The sequence below is a fragment of the Scomber japonicus genome, chromosome 24, assembly GCF_027409825.1.
Source record: "Scomber japonicus isolate fScoJap1 chromosome 24, fScoJap1.pri, whole genome shotgun sequence".
NCBI lineage: Eukaryota > Metazoa > Chordata > Actinopteri > Scombriformes > Scombridae > Scomber > Scomber japonicus.
In genome coordinates this window covers 10065451-10088156 of record NC_070601.1, presented here as the reverse complement: position 1 = coordinate 10088156, position 22706 = coordinate 10065451, and the positions used below count along the sequence as shown (strand labels likewise).

General features: G+C 41.0%; 3 protein-coding genes across 3 annotated transcripts in view; 1 reads left to right on the top strand and 2 right to left on the bottom strand.

The window, feature by feature from the left end:
- Positions 1-2935, top strand: part of adamts1 (ADAM metallopeptidase with thrombospondin type 1 motif, 1) — an 87800-nt gene extending 84865 nt beyond the window's left edge. The window contains exon 9 of the transcript XR_008321031.1: positions 2918-2935. The gene's annotated coding sequence lies outside the window, so the exon portion shown is untranslated. The remainder of the gene's footprint in view (positions 1-2917) is intronic.
- Positions 1833-10145, bottom strand: mrpl39 (mitochondrial ribosomal protein L39). Its single transcript, XM_053314642.1, has 10 exons — positions 9987-10145; positions 8435-8641; positions 8023-8162; positions 7560-7659; positions 7238-7305; positions 6365-6477; positions 6150-6215; positions 5365-5518; positions 4911-4958; positions 1833-1999 (listed from the first exon to the last, which is right to left on the bottom strand). The coding sequence occupies exons 1-10, from the start codon at positions 10021-10023 to the stop codon at positions 1922-1924; spliced, it is 1011 nt and encodes a 336-aa protein (XP_053170617.1). The 5' UTR covers positions 10024-10145; the 3' UTR covers positions 1833-1921.
- A 1707-nt stretch (positions 10146-11852) lies between these two features.
- Positions 11853-22706, bottom strand: LOC128354409 (ras-related protein Rap-2a-like). Its single transcript, XM_053314648.1, has 2 exons — positions 22393-22706; positions 11853-12187 (listed from the first exon to the last, which is right to left on the bottom strand). The coding sequence occupies exons 1-2, from the start codon at positions 22704-22706 to the stop codon at positions 11950-11952; spliced, it is 552 nt and encodes a 183-aa protein (XP_053170623.1). The 3' UTR covers positions 11853-11949.

The window sequence follows — 22706 nt, the reverse complement described above, 5'->3', positions numbered from 1 at the left end:
GCTGCACAGCGGCCAACTTTTCAGGCCCGAGGCTTTGCTCAGTCTTTGATACAACTGTGATTAAATATTGGAGGATGTTCTTGCCAGTAAGAAGCAGAACATAAGAACCATCCTTGGATGATCTGAACAAAAACAGGCTGTTTTCACATTATATGCTACCTGTTTTTTTTTTTCATTTTACATTGTATGTCTGTCTGTAGACACACACACGGGGGCAGGGGATCGGATGTCAAGAGGGGATTTGTAACACACAAATGGGGGTCAGGGGGAGGAGGGGTAGAAAGTCTGGGGGATACGACAAGGAACTCCACAACTTTCTTTATGTCACTCACAGTCATTAAACATCCCCAGCTGTCTGTAACCATCTGTACTGTTACACAAATGGTGAGCTTACAGCACCATAAACAATATAAACTATTAGTGCTGAGCTAGAAGCCATTGATAGGAACAATGTTTTCCAGATATGTTTCTTGGGTATTTATCTGTTGAATGACTAGAATTTTGTAATCTTGGCCAAGAGAAGAAGACACATGTAAAGTATGACAGATCTTGCAGTTTCGATATGAGACCACCAAGTATTTTATGATAAACAGAAAGGATTTCGAAACGAATAGATACATTTGCCAAGTTGCAATGTTTGCTAACTTGACAAACTGACGCTTTGTCTATAAAATGTCAGAAAAAGAGGAACATTGCTTGTTATAGTTTCCCAATAGTCCAAGGTGATGTCTTCATACTGCTTCTTTTGTCCAACTCCAATTCCCCCCCAAAAATCAAGAGATACAGTTTACTTTCACATACAGCAAGAAAAAAGCAACTAATACTCACGTTTGGGAAGCTGGAACCTATGAATGTTTTGTACTTGCTGCTAGAAAGAAAATAGTTGCAGATAAAACATTTTGTCTATTCAGCTCTACACAAAACTTTCCTAACAGATAAAAGAGACTCAGTAGAAACTGTGAGCGTGACACAGTGAACGTCCTTCACATCCTCCTTCAGCGTTACTCGTATTGCCATTTTACACAAAGAACCTTTTATTAACATTTAAATCACATTTAATGTCTTTATTTGTATTTGCTCCCACATAACTGATGCTTTATTAGAAAGTAAGAGACCAATTCATCCTTATTACTGATTAATAAATAATGTGCAGACTTGATGGCTTATTAGAAAAGCAACCAGGCAACAGCTGTTCCTATTAATGGCTTATGACTGATTGTTAAAGCATTAGAAACTATTTATAAACCAATAATTACAACTTGTACAGCTTTGTCTGTCTTATAAAGTGGCAGCAAACAATCAAATGTGTGATACAAAGCTGCAGCATCTCTGCACTCTGAGGATGTACAGTAGAATGATTGTAGTGGTTGGATAAGAAAAGAACAGTCTTTGGCAGAAAGCAGGAGTGTTGTGTCTAATGTGTCAATACGCTTGGCATTCTGGGGGGGGGGGGGGGCAGGGGGATGGGGAGATGGGAGGTGGGAGGGGGGCTTGAATCCTCAGGCCTGCTCACACTTTCTCACACTTGCCCCAGCACACACTCTGAGGATTGAGAACCACCTGTCTGATGAGTGATAGACACAACAACTGCACTGGTGCCTGACCTTCAGGCAACACACACACTCCGCTGTTGTTGTTAAGCAAACTGCTGACACACACACACGAACATCCACACGTTTCCATTTTCATTCCTACACACCCGCAATCAGCTGAATACACAAACGCACGCACGCACAATGCAAGAAAGATGCTTACGGTTCACACGGCGACCGCATTACGACTAACAGTTCTCTTCAATTTGTGTAAGAAAAGAGATAGGTGGAAGAGATTTGTCACATATTTATACACATTTATTGAGCAAAGAATACAGTCAGATACATGTCAAAGTGTGTATGTGTGTGTGAGGAAGGTTGTGCTGGGGTTACTGGTTGGTTGGAGGTGGAGTTGAGTCAACAGGAGAGGGTGGACTCACTTTTTCAGCAGGTCTCTGCACCTCCACCTGGGGAAAAAAAGAAGAAAAAGCCACATATTGTAAACAGAACTAACTAAAAGATATTTAATTACATATTAAAATCAAATACTGGTAATTGTTACATCCTCCATCTTTGGTTTGATAAAGCAGAACAGATTTGGCCTAAAAACTGTCTTTAAAGGACATTTCACAGAGATGTTGAAGGGGTATGGGGGCATGACGCTCCCCACAGGGAAAATTTGGGAGAATCTGTCTGAGGCGTGGGCGGCCATGTTTTGAGCGCCAGCTGGAGGCAGAGAGGGGACAAGCTTCCCTACTGCCTGCAGCCGGCTCACAAAAGTGCGCCCGCCCACGCCACAGTGCTTCTATGAACCTGTTTCTGGTGAGGTCTGTGTAGCAGCAAGTACTGGAGGTGCACATAACAGCAACCTTCCAATTTTACAATATTATGTATTATATACAGCTTTAAAAATATTAGGCTGAATCAGTGCCTGTTTAAGAGTCATAAAGATCTGATGTACTGCAGAGCTACTGTGCAGATTTGCATTAGACTGCAAAGGGTTCCTGTTAGCATTTCTCTCAGATTTATTAGAAGATAAACAGTGTACAAGCAGACTGTGTAGTTCACCTTTGACCTGCTGTCCCTGCCATACATGAGCACAGTCTTCTTGTGGAGTGACACATTATTACAAACATTTAGAAAGCGCTCACTGCATTTTACCTCCAAGGAAAGTGTCAGATAATGTGGCTAAACTGTTGGCTTGTTTACAACCTGTCTGATGCTTTTCCCTGCCCAGTTAGACTCTGTTGAAGAGATGTGGCTGTGTTCCCAGATTTTAGTGGACAAATTAAATGACTTCTTTTTTAAAAAATGAACCATTATTCAATAAAGAAGCCTCTTGAGATACAACAGTGTCATCTAGCACAATAAAATGATACCTAAAGCAATGAGAGAGAGAGAAGTTTGACAATTAAAAACAGCCAAATTCCTCATGAAATGAAATCTAAAGCAAAAATAAAACATGTTGGGACAGGAACAAGATGAAGATAAAATAAAATGTGAACAGCTACGACCTAAAAACAAGCTCAATTTAATCAGTGGCATCAGAATGATATAGATAATAGAATTTATTATTGGAGCTCCTCCTGTTTTTGATGTAAAACAGATGTAAACTTGTTAGAATGTAAAGAGTCTCAATGATTTATATTCACTTAAAACTTAGGATAAGGATATCCGCTCTCAGCTGGAAACCTATCTGTGGTTCCAGAAATCAATGCCAACACATCCATGATTGGAAAGAAATGACATTGTTCATTATTTCATTATGAACAACAGATTATGTGACTGAATTTACTTAGAAAAAGAGCACAACAGCCTAATAAACCCAAAAGTATAATGCTTCTTTTATTTTAGATCTTGCCTTTTGTCTCTTCCTTGTGCTTGTTTCAGTTCAGAGTTTGTTTTCCAAATGCCATTTATCTGGTAATCTCAGGCATATGAAGAGTTTAAAAATGTATGTGGAGATGTTTACCAAAAATAACACATGAAGAGGCACATAATTTCGTCTGCGGGAGTCGGGACTGTTTTGTGAAATGAGGAAATTAAAGTAGAATAATACTTTTCATGTGTAAAATTTCAAAAGAGAAATACAAGAGCATTTTCACTCCATCTCTCACATCTTTGAACGTTCTGCCACATGAAGGAGCAACAGACGGTTTTTATCTGCCAACACTGACAATGACAAGCCAAGCCTAGCTCTTCTGTTTTTATAGAAAGAATTAGATAATCGCCGCCTGCCAGTGGGGCGTGTGCATTAAGCTTGTTTGCCAACAAATACTGAAAATACTGCAGCATAAATGTCCTTCAGGGAGGATCTTAGCCTGTTTCACTTTATAGCTCCTTCACTGATTGGTGCCGATGCTCCGTTAATATGTGGGACCAAAAGGACGGGACGGCTGCCCTCTACACACATCATACGCACGCTCAACACTGCAAACATTAGTGTGTCAGGTGATAATATGTCCTCTAAAACTATAAAACGGACGCTCAGTCTCTCTTGCAGCAGCTCTGCATACTAATCCTGCGCTTGTAAAAAAAAAAAAAAAAAAAAAAAAACCTCCACAAAGACGTGATCCAAATATCCCCGCGTTTAATGTCCGGCCAACTCTCACGTCCATACTTTGTCTTTAAAAAAGTGCTATTTCAATTCCCTGACTAACAGAATCTGTGTGAAAATAAAAAATGTAGGTCACGCAGCACAGTATGCCATCAGTTGCCAAATCAAGGGTGTCTATTAATGAGTACATTTTTTTCTTCATTACGTAATCAGTGAGGCACGGAGAATGCCAGCAAAATATATTTCGCCTAGATGGCTCCATCCAAAATTAACTCTTAGCCTAGTTTAAATTAGAGGAATATATGCTTTTCCTTTAGTCAAACTTAGTTATGCTCAGACAGAGAATTCTACTTTGTTTCCATCTGAGTGTCACAAAGTACGCCTAGAAGAGAGCCTTGAACGCAGACAGATTTAAAAATACTTCTGCCTTGGATCTTGAGTTAAGAGTGTGTGTTTGATGTCGAGTTCAGAAAAGAGCAGTTTGTCCTTCATGAGGAGGATCAGACCTGCTTTTTTGCCTGAAGACTACAGCCCCATGCTACATCTCTGTTTTTGCCAAAATATAAATGCAAAGACATAAAAATAGCAGCGTTAAATCCAAACCTCTGGCTACTTTGTGAAATCTGCAGCCAGAGTGAAGAGAGAGGAGAGAGAGAGCTGGCTGAATGTGGAACAGGCAGCAATTTGGACAAGTATCCAGCATCTAGACAGGACCAGTGTCCCAAAACACTAACAGCCCTCTCTGAGCTGGCCTCGGTGTTCAGCTTTGATGTCGCTGCTGTTGGATGAGTGTGGTAGAGAACAGAGGCGTTTGTTCATACCAGTTTCTCTGCCCGCTCCCTCAGTTTCCTCCAGACTGTGTGGTGCGCCTGCAGAGAGGAAGAGAGCATGACTAACAGGCACATGCAGACACAAATTAACTACCTTTCCTGTGCCATATACCTCTGTGCTATCATACATGAAAACTCTGATATTATAAGGGCAATAAAAAGAGTCATATATGTTTTAAATCATGCCAACACTGATTTAATAAGAATAATATAGAGGGAAAACTGTGCCTAAGCAGAGTTCTGTCACAAAGAGAATTTTTCCACCACTGAAATCCATATTAAAGCATTTTTAAGTGGGTTAGAAGGAATGTAGCTTCAGGGAAACAGCATCTAGGTTTTCATTCCTGTGGGATCACTCATATACGCAAGCTGAAAACATCCTGCGCTTCACTTTCTGGATGCCTTTCATGTGTTTAGGTGCTGTGTTCCCCACAAATGTCTGTACCTGCAGCTGCACAGGAAGGGAGAGGCCCTGCGCTCGTCGATGGAGGCCCCAGGGTCCCTGCCCCAAGCTGTGGAGGGCCGTCACCTCATATTGCGAGCACAGGCCTGTTCTGCCCACCAGAGGGCCCCCACTCAACAGCACATAGTCACCACACCTACAGAACAAGGTGAATGGTTGTTAATGGCACTTTTCCGCAGATATTAGCATAAATTAATGTTTGAACATCTCTGGTAGAAGAATATCAATAAAGCAATGTTAAAACACTCCTTTACAAGTTCATGTCCTACATTTTACTGTTGTAGCTGTTTAAAGTGAAACTAGTTTTACCAGGTTTCATAAAGGTGGTTAGGGCTTCCCAACTTAGGGGATGGTCCCTATACAGAGTCACAAGATACATCTGGAGGAGTGTGAGATGATTAATGGTGTAAGGAAGAAGAAAAAACATTTCTGAATTGTCTTTTTCTCTAGTTGTTGCTTTTTAGTGAAATACTAGATTATTTGACCACTTAGAGCCTTGAAAAACCATTTCAATTAAATGATCTGAGAAGTCAAGAGGGGACATCATTTTCTTCAGTAGAACTAACAATTAAGATGTCTGAAATGTGACATATATAATAATATGTATATAAAATTTTAATCTGAAAATTAACCAATGACAATAACTGTCAAGAAATGTAGTGGAGTAAAAGTAAACACTATTCTTCTAAAATTAAATACAGGCACCTCAGAGTTGTATTTTAAGTCAGTAAATATATGTACCACCACTGCGTTGTGTGTAATGTTACCTGTAGAGCGTCACTGTGCCTTTGGGACTTTGCGCTGCTTTCTGCTCCACCTCCTCCTGTTTACACCTGAGAGACAAAAACACAGAGAGAAAGATTAATGATGTCTTCATCTGTTCAGGAGAATACTGAAAAGGGAGAGAAAAAGAGAAGACCACAGATGTAATGTATAAACTGGGCAAAAGACAGTGTTCAGAGCTGAGCAGGAGTCAGTCTACCTGCTGTGTGAGAAGACCTCCAGCGCCACAGAGGGCGCCACCTCCAAAGGCTCCCAGACCAGGTCCTGGTGGATGAGCTGCTGGGCTGCTCGGGTCAGAGATCGCAACGACTCCTGGAGAGAAAAACAGCCATGTTGTAATACAAACAACTCTTGTACATTGACATATAAAACCTCTGATTCATTTCTCCTCTCCAACAGCTGCTGACAAACTGACAATTCAGAGGTGATAATAGAAAATTCACGCTAACACATATAAACCTAATTGTGGATGCACTAGCTGTGTCTCATTTCTAAATATTTGATGTTACTAAATTGAGCTAGAACTCTAAACTGGAAACACTTTCAATACCCAACAGAACAGCAGTATTAGGCAAAATGTATTAACCTGTAGTTTAATAAATAAATTCACTAACCCTTACTAGCTGCTCTGGAGCTTTAACCAGTCTCACTGCTTAAAAAGCTGTCTTTCTTTATGATACAGAGACTGAACACAAACTTCATCCAATGAGAAGACCGCGGACGGTGATTGAAAGCTCCAGAAAAAGCAGCAGAGTAAACCTTTTTTTGTCAAACTACTGTATCCAAGGTCAAGAATTCAATTTAACACTCAATATCATTATAATTTTGCTCAATAATGAGTGCTCTCAGAAGTTTTTTTTAGAGGTTTTGATATCTTTGAAATCCAGTTTAAGCCGACCATAATATCTATTATTTGTGAAGGATGGAGCTACAAACCATGTCTGAAAGCTACTAGGAATGAAGTTGTTACAGGAAACATTTAGGGGAAATCTTCTTATTCACTTTCCTGCTGAGAAAATGGACATGATTGCAGAGGCTTAACTGAGCCTTTGACTCCCCCCCACACACACACCTCAGAGGGAGTCCATGAGTCCAGCTGAGGGTCGAGCACCACATCACAGCAGAATGCCCCTGAAATGACTGCAAGGAAATAGATGAAGAGTCAAAAACACACGTTTAAACAATGTAATCTAAAAAAGTGTATCTGCCAAGAACTATGTTAAATTAACCTGAATAACTGGTGTCAAATATTACAAGCACACTAAGAACAGGCAGAGACCAGACATCTCATCTCACTTTCAATTCTGTCTCAGGCTTTACAGCAGAGATGTATTCATCAAAGACAAATTCTACTTTCAGGGTAAATCTAGAGACATGTCGAGGAGCTCCTGTACCTGGAACCTCTGGTGTGCTCAGCAGCTCCACACTAAAATCGTCTTTGAACGCCGTCTCCAGCACCTGACCAAGCAGGGCAGCACAGGAACGCCAAAAAGCCTGAATAGGAGGAAAGAGGACATGCTAAATCCAACGTCCAAACTAAAACACGATTGTCATGATGTCGTATATTTGTTCATTCTAGTTTCTCTTGTAGGGGCTTCACAGCATATATGGATTTATTGGTGCAGATGGCAGACTTTCCTAATTTAAGGCAAATCATTTTACTGCCCAAAAATGCAAATCCTTTCAATTTAGTTCATGTTTTGTTGGAATAAAAAAGAAATATGAGATTCCCTGACATTCCTCAGCAAATTAGAAATAGAAGAAAACGTTAGACATAAATTAGAAATGAACATGAACTAAATGTCCAAAACTATCTGAAATCTGTATAAATAACTCAATCTATTCTTGTAGGAGTACCTGGTTAACCAGTGTTGGGTCGTTGTCTTTAAATGTGAGCAGAGTGAGCGAGCAGGAGTGGGTGAGGGGCTGGTGGAGAGGCCACAGTTCACCATCTACCAGAGCCACAGCTGAGTTGGTCACATGATGCGCTGTCAGGTCTGCAGGAAAACACAGAGGACTTCGTCTGAGTGCAAAACAAGTATTTATTTATAGTGCGACACACAGTGATACATTATTAATGCATGCAAATGAAGGTGAAGTGCTCCTTTTCTACCAGCTTGGGGATTGTATGTTGTCACCTGTGTCACACCCATTCCCTGCATCTCCACGGAGGCTGATTTTGCATCTATTTACAGATTCAGGGCTACAAAGTGTACAGACTCAACCCCAGACTGCTTAACTAACCCCCTCTACAGTCCCTTTCACTCACGCTTGGCGCAGCTCAGTGGAGTGGACATCCCTTTGTTCATGACGAGCAGCGTGCCTTCCAGCCCCGGGGACTGCATGGACACCTCTATCTTCTCGATGCGGGGGTACAAAGCTCTCTGCCTGGCCTGCTCTCTGGAGAAGACGGCATTGCGCTGGTTGAGGATCTCAGCAGCCGACGGACGAACAGCCACCCGGGTTGATGAAAAGCCTGAAGAGAGGAGAAGGTGGATAAGTTTGTTACTGTCAGATAAAAAAGGTCACTCCTCCATTTATCAGGCAACAAGCAGGCTATGTAGTTGTACCATAGAAAATATAGGCTCTAGTGATAGAAGACCTTTTTAAATGGAGGACTAAATAGATTGTCATTTCACTGTGCCCTGTACAAACTCAAGGCACCCAGTGTCTGAGGCAGCAAAGCAACCCCAAAAACATCATTGAGCCTCCTCCATGTTTCAATAGTGTTTCTATTTTCCTGCAAATATAGGTTTGGTGTGGTTTTAAAAAGCTCCCAAATTTCCCACAGCACTTTCTCCCAGAAACACTGCAGTTCTTCAACCTGCAATTTTAGCGATGTCCAGTCTGGCTTTTTTGTGTCTCCCTCTTCTAAGTCAGGTCTTTCTGGGTCTACTATGTATCTATTATAACTTAAACTTGAAGATTAGCTTGGTTCTGTATTGAAATGTTGTCTCTTTGGCAAACATGTTCAATCTCAGGCCAATTTTCCTCTTGTAATCATGTCTGGTCATGTTGGCTACAGTTCCTTTGGCCTTAAACCTTTTTTTTGGTGATCAAATATTTTATTCAAATTTTTGAAAGACAATATGCAATAATAACCAGTACATAACACAGTGATAGACATAAAGATGAAAAATAAAAGTAGTCACCCTTTGCCCTTAAACTGTTTAGAAATAGTCTTGTAACCCTGCTTGGCTATTTTTTAATGTCTTCAAACCACTCTAGTTTTCCTTCTGCTTCATATGTTACACACGGTGGCACCAAACAGCAGAGTGACTGACTGGCTGCATGACTGATTACATGATTGGAGACACCTGTGACGTTAATTAACACGCTGCAGTCCGCTCAGAGTCTTTGTAGAATAAACATGAATTCAGTTATTTTAACAAGTTTTTAGACATTAATTCCCAATAAAATATCTTTACTTTTCAACACTGTTCAGGACAAATGGTGCATTATTTTGATAAAATGCAAGAGAGCTACGTTTGCACCGTCTAATTCATTGATATGTGTATAAATCACTGTACCTTCACTATTTGAGGTCATGCGTTTGATTAAACAGGCGGTGAAGGAAGAATTTAGCCTAGTTAAATAATTGATACATATTAACAGCGTCGTGATGTGAAATTGACAATATTCACTACATGACACACCACGTTACAGACTACACACCCCGAGTTGATATAAATATAACAAGTACAGCCCTTTTCACAAGCATTGAGAGCATCTTTGTGGTTTAAAAGGCAGTATATTTTATCCATTATGAAGTTACAACCTGCCATTAGCTTTGTTAGCTAACCGGTTAGCTCGCTACTTACGGCGGTGGAGAAGCTGACACACAGTTCTGGTCGCCATTATGAAGACTATTTCAACATTTACAGATAATAAAAAACCTTAAAACATATATAGAAGGATATAGAAGGACAAACGCTAAATGTCAACTATGGACGCCATGCCTATTTTGTGTGCACGTCTACTTTGGTCCGGGCAGGAACTGAAATCGGTCGCAACAAAGTTCCGTGTCTTTCAGAAGAGAAACTGCTGTTCCTGTTTGTGACAGCAGGTGTCGCTGTTTGCAGTCATTTTAAGCGAGTTTATTTAAAAGCTTAATTCATAACAGTTAAAAGAAACCCTGCTGTGATCATGGTGTGTGTGAGAGACAATTCCTCACATAATTACACTTGTATAATATTTTTTTGATATTCCTACATTTGTATTTCCACTTAAGTCACGTTATTTATGACATCATTCAAGAATTTATTTCTGCCTTTATTTGCCCCAGTCTGTCTTTCAGAACTGTTGAAAGACTTTTATACTGATTGAATTGAATCCAAAGTTATGATCTTGGCTCTAAATTCCCCCAATTTCATCCTCTAATGGACTCTAATGGCGCTCACAATTTGACAAATGCTTGTTGGATTTTACAGAACCAGAATCAGCAGTAAGTGTTGGCACTAATGGCAGCAGCAGGACGCCGGACCAGCAGCAGCCGCAAGACCAAAAACATCATAAATCATCTCGACACAGGCAAAGATGGAGCCAGATTACTGCTAAATAGCAAAGCTGTGAGGCTGTTTCCACAGTGAGGGCAAAAATCTTATGACCTCTGAAGGTCTGGAGTAAAAAGGACAGTGGTTAGAGTGGTACATTGTTCAAAGATGTAAATGACACAAGAAAAATATAATCCCATGTGATTAACACCAAATGATCACTCAAAAAATAATGAGGCATGACACATTTGTGCGTAAAGATTTATTTTTTTGTTCAAAATAAGTGTTTCTGACATTGAACCACTAACATATCTGATGTGAATTAAGATAAATGAACTCTACACTGACACTGATGTTCACTTCATACAATGTAACAAGGCATTTGTATCATCTGTAGGGTGTAAAGACTAGTGTTTGTACATTTTAATGACTGATTGATTGACTGGCTGATTGATTGATACTGTCTCTTTGGGTGAGATTGATTGTACTCAGTGTCAGTGTGACAGCACAACTTCATGCACACATCATCCACAATATGTCAACATTTGGGATCTTCTGAATGAATTTCCCCAAAGGTGCGATTTCCTTGTAGACATTCGTTCATCTAGTCATTCATTCATTTGTAGTTAGGCGGGCCTGCTGTAAAACTCACTTCCAGTACGACTCCTTCACAGTGGTGTTAACTTGACATCCGTTCAGATACTTAGGTGATCGGTCTTTCCTGGTACAAGCTCAGAAAGTCTCAAAAGTGCAAAAAAGAAAAACACAAGCAGAAGAACACAGGACCAATAAAACTGCAGAGCACACTGCCATCCCCGCTTGGACCTATGGCTGGTTTCCCAAAAGCATTTAGCACTATGAATCCACTTTGTAGATGGCTTATAAGATGTTTTTTTGGCACCATGCTGCCTTTGGGAAACCCCCCGTAAATTTGCCTCTGTTAACCAGCCTACCGGTGATGGATGTTGGAGGTCAAGTGTTTTTTTTTTTTTCCTCTCAAAGGAAAACCAACAGTGTGTCCCACAAGTGATGAAATTAAATGTTCCCATAACCTTTTCTGTCACCTTCTGCTTCAGTTAGTGCTTTCCTACATTCCCCCAGAATGCCCAGAGCACATAGTCTGAGTTCAGGCTACGTGCTAGATACAGAAAAGCATGTAGAAATAGTGATAGCAAGAGTGGATTTTTTCCTCTTGACCCCTCCATCCTTTAATCTATCTAACAATAATTCATTTGCATTTTAATTTCTAGCATCCTCTCATCCATCACCCCTCCTACAGGCTGATTGGCTGCTACTGAACACTGCAGGCGGGGCAGCAGGCCTCTCTCCTGTCGGGCAGAGGGCAGAAGTCCATCTGCCTGACGATCTCGGCGAAAAGCTCATCCACCATGGTCTTGCTCTTGGCCGACGTCTCCATGAAGGGGCAGCCCCAGTCCTCGGCAAGCGCCTGGCCCTCACTGGGGGACACTTCCCTTTCCTCCTCCAGGTCCACCTTGTTACCCACCAGCACCACTGGCACCTGCTGGTACCTAGAAATAGGTGAGAAAGTAACATCAGAGGAGTGTACATCTAAAATTTTGCTGCCTTCACCCCCTGCTGGGTGTTTCGCTTTACAGACTGAGACAACAGGAACTTCCTGATATGTAGGGGAGAAAGAGGGAGGAAAAAAAGAGACTAAACTCACTGACAGAATGTGTGTGCGTGTGCATTGTTGGCCTACATACTGTATTTGTTAGATGCTGAAACAATAAGGAGTTTGAACAATGCACAATGGAGCGAGGGAGAGGGATAAACACAGCTACATTCAGCCACAGCTCCCCAGGGGGGCCTCCATCACTCCCCGGGTGTCTAATATCAGTAGGCGGTCCCATTAGAAAACTGTCATTACGAAAAATAACTGCCTCTTTCGAACACTAAGATGCTCTGTTTATTCCTAGATGCAATATACGTGCCTGTGCATGGCACGCAGGCTTTACATTTAATGGCTTCCAATTCTTGTTTAAAATCATTAGCTTTCCACTTTGCATCATTTCCATCATGCACTAAGCATGTCTTAACGGATCAAAAGCTTTTTTCCCCAGCGTGCGACTGACGATCCCGGTCCTCTTCCCTCTGAGCCATCAATACAAGGAAACCAGGCTGAGGAGAGTAATGGAATAGCTTATTGAATAATTGAATAAAGCTAATGTGGTGCTCTCACATGATTGGACATGAGCATTGGCCTCGTACCTTGGAAACAACTATTTTCTACTTCATATTTAGCTTTGACTCACATTTCAAACTCTGCAGTGTATCAACTGGCATGGAGAGTAGAAGAGAAGTTCAGACACCTGTGGGTCAATAAGTACATCCTTAAAGGGTCACTTCACTCAAATCAGTAAAAAAACAAATGAACTGCAGGCACATGTAACAAGTGTAGCATGTCATTCCCAAACATTTACCAACAGGGGTACTCCTTCCTCTAGATTCTGTGGTGCCAAGAATCAGATTTAAGTAACATTAGCATATGAAAATAATAAGTAACCATCACAATGTTTATATAAAGGTTAAATTATGGCTACAAATTCTGATTTTTATAGTTTAGTATTGGATGTTTGACTTAAGTAAGTGTATTGATCATATGTGTGCTTTATGTAATAATTTGATAATGTTAAAGATAACTGGCTGCTCAAAGCACTGTAAGATGGGAAACAGGGACTATTTCTTCAGTAGAAAGTTGTAGCTATATTGAAAATCATTACAAAAAAACAAAAAACTTTAGAGTATCAATGATTAGTCAATAGATTACCTCAGAAAATGTGTTTTTGAGCATTTCCCCTCCCAAAAAAGGCTAAAAACTCCCTCATCCCAGCTCCTTGAATGTGAATACTTTCTCTTACTCTACTAAGATAGTAAACTGAATATTTGTTGGGTTTGGACTGTTTGTCAGATACAACAAAACATCTGAAAATGTCACTTTGGGCTCTGGGAACAATTTTCTAACATTTTACAGACAATCACTCAATTGATTACTACACATACTTTTGGCCAGCTATGGTCTTCTTCTGTCATTTCGGTGAATAGACCAAACAAATGTGTTGTTGCAGTACTTGTTATATTCTACAGTAAACCCTGATTGCATTTTATTCAGATAGCAGATATTTCATCTCAGTTAGACGCCCTTCATGTTTTCTCTGATTAAACTACAGAATGTCAATTACAGAGGGTATGCTGTATATTCTCACAACAGGTAATGGCACAGACCACCTAATGGCCTCAACCATCAGTCATTCCTAAGTGCATCCAGAGCCTGGCTTATTGATCTGCTGGTGCTATTGAGAAATGGGCTCTTATCTACAAATTGGTGGCCTGCTGCCACGCTGCTCAGCCGGGAGAAGAGCTGAGGCGTGGAAAAGAGCTGACAAAGTCTCACTGAGCTAAAGCGGAGCCAGAGAGCTGCAGGAAATGTGTGCAGGCAGGAGGGTGGAGAGAGGAAGGAGCACAGAGAGCGTGCTTTAGAGGGAAGACCCCGTGCAAAAGTCACTTTAGCACCTGATGAACCTGCTACTGAAGTGTTCTCCTAGAGGAAAATTATAAATAATTTCAGCAATTTCGCCCATGATTGGTCTACAAACAAGCCTGTCAAGCAGAGAAAAGTCGCTCTTTAAGGCTCAAATGCCAAAGAATTCCCTGCAGCTTGACATTTCTCCCTCCAACAGCCGCCTCACCGTGCAACACACACTCATACAAACAGCAGCTGACCTCAGCAGGACAAGCATCTGTGTGTGCACGGCCTACATATGTGTGTGTGTGTGTGTGTGTGTGTGTGTGTGTGTGTGTGTGTGTGTTTGGAAAGCTGGAGTCTAGAGGGTGTGAAGTGTGAACAAGGAGAGCACCATGCAGACAAATGCAATCTGACAGCCTTGCAGGAGAAACTCTATATATAACTACAAAGACACAGGGAGAGCCAGCTTCTCTGGGGTGGGGCGGGCGGGGAGTTTGTATAGCGCTTGGTTTTTTGCAGCATCAAACTACAGCTCCCTCCCCTGCCAGATGAGGAGATGCTGAAACTGCTCAACACAGCAGGAACAAAACCCGCCCCGCAGGGATTTATAGGCTGATATCATGTATTATTGAGGAATATGTCAGTCAATGTTTGGGGTTAAATATTGGAGTTAAAAAGACACAGTTTTGCACTCAATGTCTCAGTACTATTGTAGCTCTACCAACCTTGACATGCTTGCGTTTAGCCTTAGAAATGTTCCGTTTTCATCCCACATTATTCACACTATTCTCACTTCTGATATAAAAAATACATTTCTATTTTTCCACGTGAAGAGAAGGTCAGAAATATGGCCATTTTTTGAATTGATTCTTTCAGTTCAACTAATCGAGCAGAGAAGCATAACTGCACCATCTTCCAGGTTTGGCTTTAAATTGCATGACAAGCGGTCTAACACTCATTACTCATGTTCATCCAAACAATAAGTCATAAATTTAAAGTTACACATGGTATGACAGTGAAAAATGAGTGTATAATATAGCTGTGTTTTTCTGAGCCAGGGACACTGCTTGCCTAATGTACTGTAGCCCACCGCCCAGTTGTTACTCTTGGGTGTGGGGTAGCCAGGCAAGGGGCAGAAATAATTAATTTTAAATTTGGTGGTTGCTACACCCATCACAAATAGCACGTCCAACCAATACTAGGGGAGAAAGAGGAGCTGGAAAGTTTTTGACATGATTAATTACTGATTTTATTTGCCAAAAAAAAAAAAATTGTAATATGTATGTATATTGTAATATTTAAATAAGTAAACCTAAAAGATAAAAGATATGTTTTGAAATCAAATATAAACCAATACACAATGTCTCCTTCAAAATAAGAAATAAAATATTGTAATAATGCCATAAGATAAGAGAAGAAGAATGTCTTGTTATCAATCAATGGATTTTAGTGATAAATGAGGCATCACTGAAACATTTAGAAAGTAATCACTGGAAACACAACCATCTATCTGTGCCTCATTTCCTGTCTGACACATGAAGGCTCAGCATTTGAAAGGAAAAGGTATCAGGAAATCTTTGTCATTCTAAAATCTGACTCTGAGGACACTGAGTTCTAAACATATTTATTTTGGACGTAGGTTAAAGGCCCTGATATGATCCTTTATCACCTAAGTCCCATATCTAAAAGCTAATTATTTATTCAAAGTTGATGCCATGGAGTGTAACTTTATTATAATGCATTACCTATTTCCCACTGTGCAGTTTTTTTGCCACTGCAAATCCTAAATGCATATAGTTGATAGTTTGTGAGCTCAGATCTACACATTACTTAAATCAAAACATCCCTTTTTTGCACTTAAGGTCCTCGTGGCTTTTGCAGCTTGTGAGGTTTGATTAGAGTGTTTAAATTCTGCTCGCAGTGTTTTTACTCTACATACAAATGAAGATATAGCTGTAGAAAATAACAATCACTGCTCCCTGGCTCTTGGTCCAGCACTAGAGTTGGCAGCCGTGCATTACCGGAGTGATCAGCCCAGTTGGAATGCGTCGTAGGATTGCTTGGCTCAAACCGGCAGCTGTATGAATATGCAGCTTTTTTGTTTTGCAGAAAATTCATAAGCGATAAGTCATGCTGGTTTATGGAGCAGACAACAGCAGGTGGCCGGCTGCAAATTATCGACATGGCGATGCTAAAAAATGTTTCTTCATGTCTACAATTTTTGCTGGGAAACTCTTTCAGAATAATACTCACAGAGTTGCCACGTGGGAGATTGTGTGCTTAGCTGCAGGGCTCTCACCATGCAAATTGCTGAGCTCCCTCTTTTTTTTTTTTTTTTTTTTTTGAAGCCATCATCTGCCTGTACCTGCATTTTTTGAAAAAGCCACAAGTCCAACTGCTGCATCCTCATTAAGGGATGCTGCTTCTTCTGCTGAAACACATCTGACCTTTAGAAACACACAAAAAACAAGTTACTTCCATTGTTGGTGCAACTGTTGGGACGGGGTGGGGTGTGGGGGGGGCAAAAACACAAACCTCCCACACACAGAGAAGCAGTGTTTATAACTCACAAAAAGAGACGCACTCTACATTTTCCACTTAGCCTCTGGGTACAACAGCCTTATTAAGGCTACCTGCTGTGTTAAATAGCTACAGTGACTTCACTTTACCCATTTTCACAAGCCCCACAGCGCCGGCAAACACACACAGAAATTACAAAAGAACAGTCAAGCATCTCCAACACGAAGCCCTCCAACCCTGCAGCCGCTTCTTTGCTCTGCATCTGCTGTTAATTAGCAGTTGGATCAGCTACACTATGTGACAGCCAGCCATGTATCTGCTTGTAGGACCGGACAGAAAAATCACACAACCTATAGCGTCTACTCGCTGTTGTTAATTCCCAAAGGGTGATACTGCTGGAGAACAAAGCGTCTAAAGCTAATGTTTCTGTAGTGCCACGGTACCCCGGTTACATGAAGAAGAAAGCAAGGCAACAAAATAACAAACCGCAAACATTCCTGTGATAAACAGACAAAGAGAGGGGCCTGCACAACAGATGGAGAAGGTCTTTAGAGTCTTTTATTTTATGATGAATCCCCCAAGCTTCATTTCCATCTTTAATGGTGCAGCCCAGCTTCTCCAGATAATCTCATTTTCTTTAGTTCAGATACAAACACAGTATGAGCAGTAAGGAAGTTAACAGACAAGTCCTCATTAATCGTATTACTCCTGCCGTTTCGTGCAGTTAAATGAAGACAACATTTTTTTGTGCTGACCCATAATGTGAGGACAACTAATGTGTCCCAAATGGTCCAAATTTCTTCCTCTAGTGTGTGTTGAGGCTGGAAGAGGAGATTCAAACATTAATGGGGGTTCCAGCTTTCTCTGGATAGAGGTCACAATACTGTCTTGAGTTTGAGTTGAGTTGTATCAGTATTGCATGGGAGGGAAAAAATGATGAATGCAACGTCAGGCTCAGTTTTTGTTTTCAATCAAACAAAAAGTGAATGATAAGTGAACGCCAACTGCTGCTGCTAACCAATCAGAAGTGACCGACGTGCCCATCCCGCCCCTCGTCATTTCCAGTCACCGTACCAGCTGCTCGGATCAGTTAACGATTTTTGTCAAGTTCAATGAAGAAATATGCCAATTTAGGAATTTCAGCTCAGTTAGATAAACAACTGAGCCAATGTTTTTATAACACCAGACTTACTAGAATGGGTTGAAAGAATGGGAGATGTGGGCAGTGATTCAGAGGTCTGGAGAAAGGCGCCGATGAGTAATATAATAGTGCAAGTTTGTTTTCGATTTGATAGTTTAAAGATGAAAAAGATAATCATTTACATGTGGGAAATCCCAGGAACAGATCAAAGCTAAAGTGCTAAAGTCTTTTTTTTTTTCTTGAGACATCACAAGATGATTAACAGGCTAAAAAATGAGAAAAATACATTTTAGTCACACAATTTGTGTTTCTTTCTGGCCCATTGAGAAATATTTATCACTTCAGGCTTCTAAAACAGTCTGAATAATGAGCATTCGTCCAACTGTGCAGCCTTGGAGAAGGGATTTCCAGTAAACAGTGTCACTTTAAAGGGTTAATTCCCAGAAACATTAGGAAGGACTGTCCCACTGTTTATTAGATTGTATTTGAATGATGCACAGATGTGTTTTGGGGATGTTTGCGAGCTGCCAGAAAGCTACAAGTCAGTACTGAATGTGAGAAAAGGGACAAAGCTTCTGTGGGTTTGGTATGGTAAAAAACACTTGTGAAGTCCCGGCACTTAACAGCGACTAACAATCCAACAATGAGCACTTTACTGGTGGCTGATTTAACAACTCGCTCTTTCCTGATGGCAAACGCTAAAAGCTTGAGGTCAGGAAGCTGCTTTGTACCTACACCAAAGTGCCCCATGGGATACGTAGTTTGGGTCTCTCCGCCCTATTCCCACTCAGCGGTGCGTGACGCTAACCTCCTGCTATTAGACACAGCATCAGTGCAGCGTGGAAAAAACGCAGCTCGAGTGCTTTGAACGTGCTTCCTCCTGCGCCGACAGAACTATAAACCTTTACATGCAGGGAGCCAGATTATTAGATTGCGAGGAGGGCTACACCCAGATGTTGTTTTCACTGATAGCGACTGACATGGGGTTTATTTGGTTAGCCTGTGAGGTGCTGGAGTCGACAGAGAGTATAGTGTTCTAGCACACAGATATACACCAATTATACAAATAACATTTCGGCATGGCAGGGTGTCTAATCAAACAAATCATTTGATTTGGCTGAGACAAAAATGCAGATTCCTGTGAAAAAGGCACAGTTTGGATGAGAGACGAGTAGGGGAAAGTGTTTACTGCTCCTCACTGCCTTACTGCATGCAAGCAAGTCAGCACGGCGGAGGTGACGTGTGGATTTGGGCACTGCAGGAGTATCTCGTGGCTTTGAGCCACCTGCGACGGCGCAGCACAGTAATCTATAGTATTCTTGCTTCTTTCCCATGCTAACCCCCACTAAGGGCCCTGCATAAGCATCCTAGTTTATATGACTCTCTAATGGAGGCCTGATGTCTTCTTGGCTTCCAACCCAACACAATCCCATTAAGTTCTGGTGAGTGGGCACATACTATATCTCGGTGTGGTGCTCCTTGCTGCTGCTGCTGCTGCTGCTGGCTCAGCAAGAAGTTTAGGAGGAGGAAGGCAGATCTCCTGGAGACAGCTAATGGAGACCAGGAGCTGAATTTGTCTGTTGTTTCATTTAAGATGGACACCCAATGGATACTGTGCATGTGTTTAAATGACCAGCTGAGCCTGTTCTCACTGTCCTTAAAGAAACGGAGGGTGATGTTACATGCATGTGTCAGCACTTTTATACTTTGACTAACTAAAAAAAAGTGGATTCAGTGTTAAGTTACTCTTTAAAGTCAGAAACAGTTTGTCACTCTCTGCTCTGTACAGGAAGGACTATTTTCTACAGTTTGTGTGTTGTGTCGTTTCAATTATTCATCCTTTTTTTTCTTGAAAGACGCCTGTTGTGTGACGAGACTTACTCATCCTTCTCTTTGAGAGAGCACAGAGCTGTGTGAATTTTAAAAAGGGCAATTCAATAAAACTGAGTGAGAGCGGTGGAATTTTTTTCAATCACAAAAGATTGTTGTTTGCTCAAATTCAATTATCCTGTGCGTGATTTTCATTTCTATACAAAATATAATTTATGCGCATCCAAAAAAATATTTTCCTCTTCAAAAAAAAACTAAACAAAATCCAAAGTCCACTTGCACACTAATATGCATACTGATGCCCCTCCCGATTTCCCAGAGCACAAGGGTGAGGTCTGCAAATAGTTTGTTTAGTACAGCGTTCCAAAAGACTATTTCTGATTACATAACCTCACATTTAAGAAGCTGGAAGCAGAATTTTTGCTTATAACTAATAGTCATTCATTTATTATCAAAATGTTGCTCTCTGACATCTCTGACAGACATCTACATCTATACACAAAACACTTCACTGATTGAATTGGACAAATTCAAATGATAATGTGGGTTTTGGTTATTGTACATACTTGAGGAACCTCTTGCACATACAGTAACAAACCCGACTTCAAACCCAGAGCAGTGTGAAATAAAAGGATGAAATATTGATGTACACTTGAGGACGGTGGCGGCTGATGCAGTGTGGGCTGCTGCTTTGGGTGGCGGCCGGCTAGAGTCGACATAGCGCCGTTTTTTCTCCATCATTATATTATTCATTTCAAAAGGAGTTCCCTCGTGCGCTCGTCCCTGCCGTGCCTCGTCAACTGTGTGACGCTGTCCCGCTTCCACTCGGGCCTGTGACGTCCGTGCCACGGGAGCACTCTGTTCACTTCAGGGATGGGGAGGAGTGTAGGACAAAAAGCACTGCACTGGACTATGCAAATTCAATTCTAAATATATATAAATGTAAGTAAATAAATGATTGATTGGACTTTTTCAATGCTATTTTACAGGTGCATCCTGATCTTAACATGACACAGCTCTGGCAACCAGCATGTGATTAAAGGATCCGTCCAGTTGTTATAGTTTTTATAGTTTTGGCTATCACTCCTACTTAATTAACTGCTGAGCTCTGGGCACATAGTTTTCCTGTGCAATTAGGTATAATTACCAACATTTCAGGTGCACTCACTCTCAGTTTTACCACCAAATAGTGTTTTAGATCATGTGGGTAAACTGTTGCCATGATTATAACCCCTCTGATCATCTTACTGCTTGTTTCTAGCCTCGTTGGACTTCATTGGAGTGATGTTGTGAGTGTGTGATCACAGCAGCTATTTTAACTGATAGGAATGATATCCAAAACTACACAAATAAGACACCCATGTTGTAATGAATTGGACTTATGTTTTACAGTTTTCACAGATGTGGAGTAAATGTAGAAAAAAAGAAAAAAAAGGCTTTGTTCTAGACACTTTGAGGCCTGAGTTTTAGGCCCTATATATAGTATGTAGTACCCTTATCCCCTATAGAGAAAGACAGAAAGAAAGAAGAGAGAGCTGAGAGGTTTGAAGTTTGAGATGCTCCTGGGTTGGAGTGTTTTGAGAGGTTCTCTATGTAGGGCTTATGGAATTCCAGGGGCTCTTGAGGGGTACCAGGTGGTACTCCAATTAGTATTCAATTAGAGAATGCAGCAATGATTAATCATGGCAAAAATAAATTTAATCTATCCATAAAGCTGAAGAAGCCTCTTGGACTGATGGGGTCATATAGCCCATAAAATGAGAAAATTTGAAGGGTCAATGATAATCTGGGATAAATTATGCTGACCATGAAATGTCTACATAAGTGTCCTTTATGTTCTTATACAAAACCTGTGAACTGACCTCATTTCTCAACATAATAGGCTCATTAATAATATATCATACTTCAGAGTAAGCATCTTAAACATCATTGAGTAAAACTGTAAAATAGGATTATAACTGCAGTATAAATCTGATATAGATAATATGATTTCTAAACCAGATAGCTATTAGCTACCTTTGCCATTTCATTATATTTTCCCTGCTAGTGTGTTTATGTGATACCGAAGCTTCCTGTTAGAATGAGATGGCTTTTTCAGACACCTGCTAAAAAAACCCCCGAAAGATTCACACAGCCAGTCAGTGTCATTAAAGATCCAAAATAAAGGAAGGCCCTGAGCCCAAATGTCACAACGAAAAAAGGAAAGATCACAGCTTTTTTTCTTCCACTCTCTGTCTCATCCAGCCATGAGATGAGCTCAGTGGATTCATTGAGTAATGGACTGCACTGATCGAAACCATCCAGAGTTAGTCATGTGTGTGTGTGTGTGTGAGAGAGAGAGAGAGAGAATATCAAACCCAGGGAGAGTTCATCGAGTTGATATATGACAGGTGAGCTGCAGCTGGGCTCTTAAGAGGAACATGAGCTGGTTGTTGCTGCTTCTCACACAGACAAGGGGGGAGAGGAGGGGAACTTAGAGGGTGAAAGTTAGAGATGATGAGTGTAAAAAATATTGGGGGGGGGGGGGGTTGTTCAAATTCAAATGTATTTCAGAGGGCTCTTGTAAGGGACCAGGTGGTACTCCAGCAAAATGTAGTATAATTTGATTGTTAAATGACCCTTATTGGTATAACCCAATAGTCACATACAGGATTTAACTCTTTAAAGGCCAAAATATATTCATTAAGCTCCTGTCTGTTGCATCAGACTGTATTAATAATTCAAGGGTGGTTTATACAATCATGTGAACAATATCTCACCTTTTGACCCTGATGATCTGATCTCTCATAGGCTTGATGTCTTGAAAACTTTGCTGGTTGACCAGACTGTAGACTAGGATGAAGCCTTGGCCGTTCCTGATGTAAAGGTCCCTCATGGAGGCGAATTGCTCGGTGCCGGCGGTGTCGAGGATCTCCAGCACAGACGGAGAGGAATCCACCTCGATCTCTTTCCTATAGAAATCTTCAATAGTCGGATCATACTTCTCTATAAATGTCCCGGTGACAAACTGGACAGTGAGCGCAGACTTCCCCACCCCTCCGCTGCCGAGCACCACCACCTTATACTCCCGCAT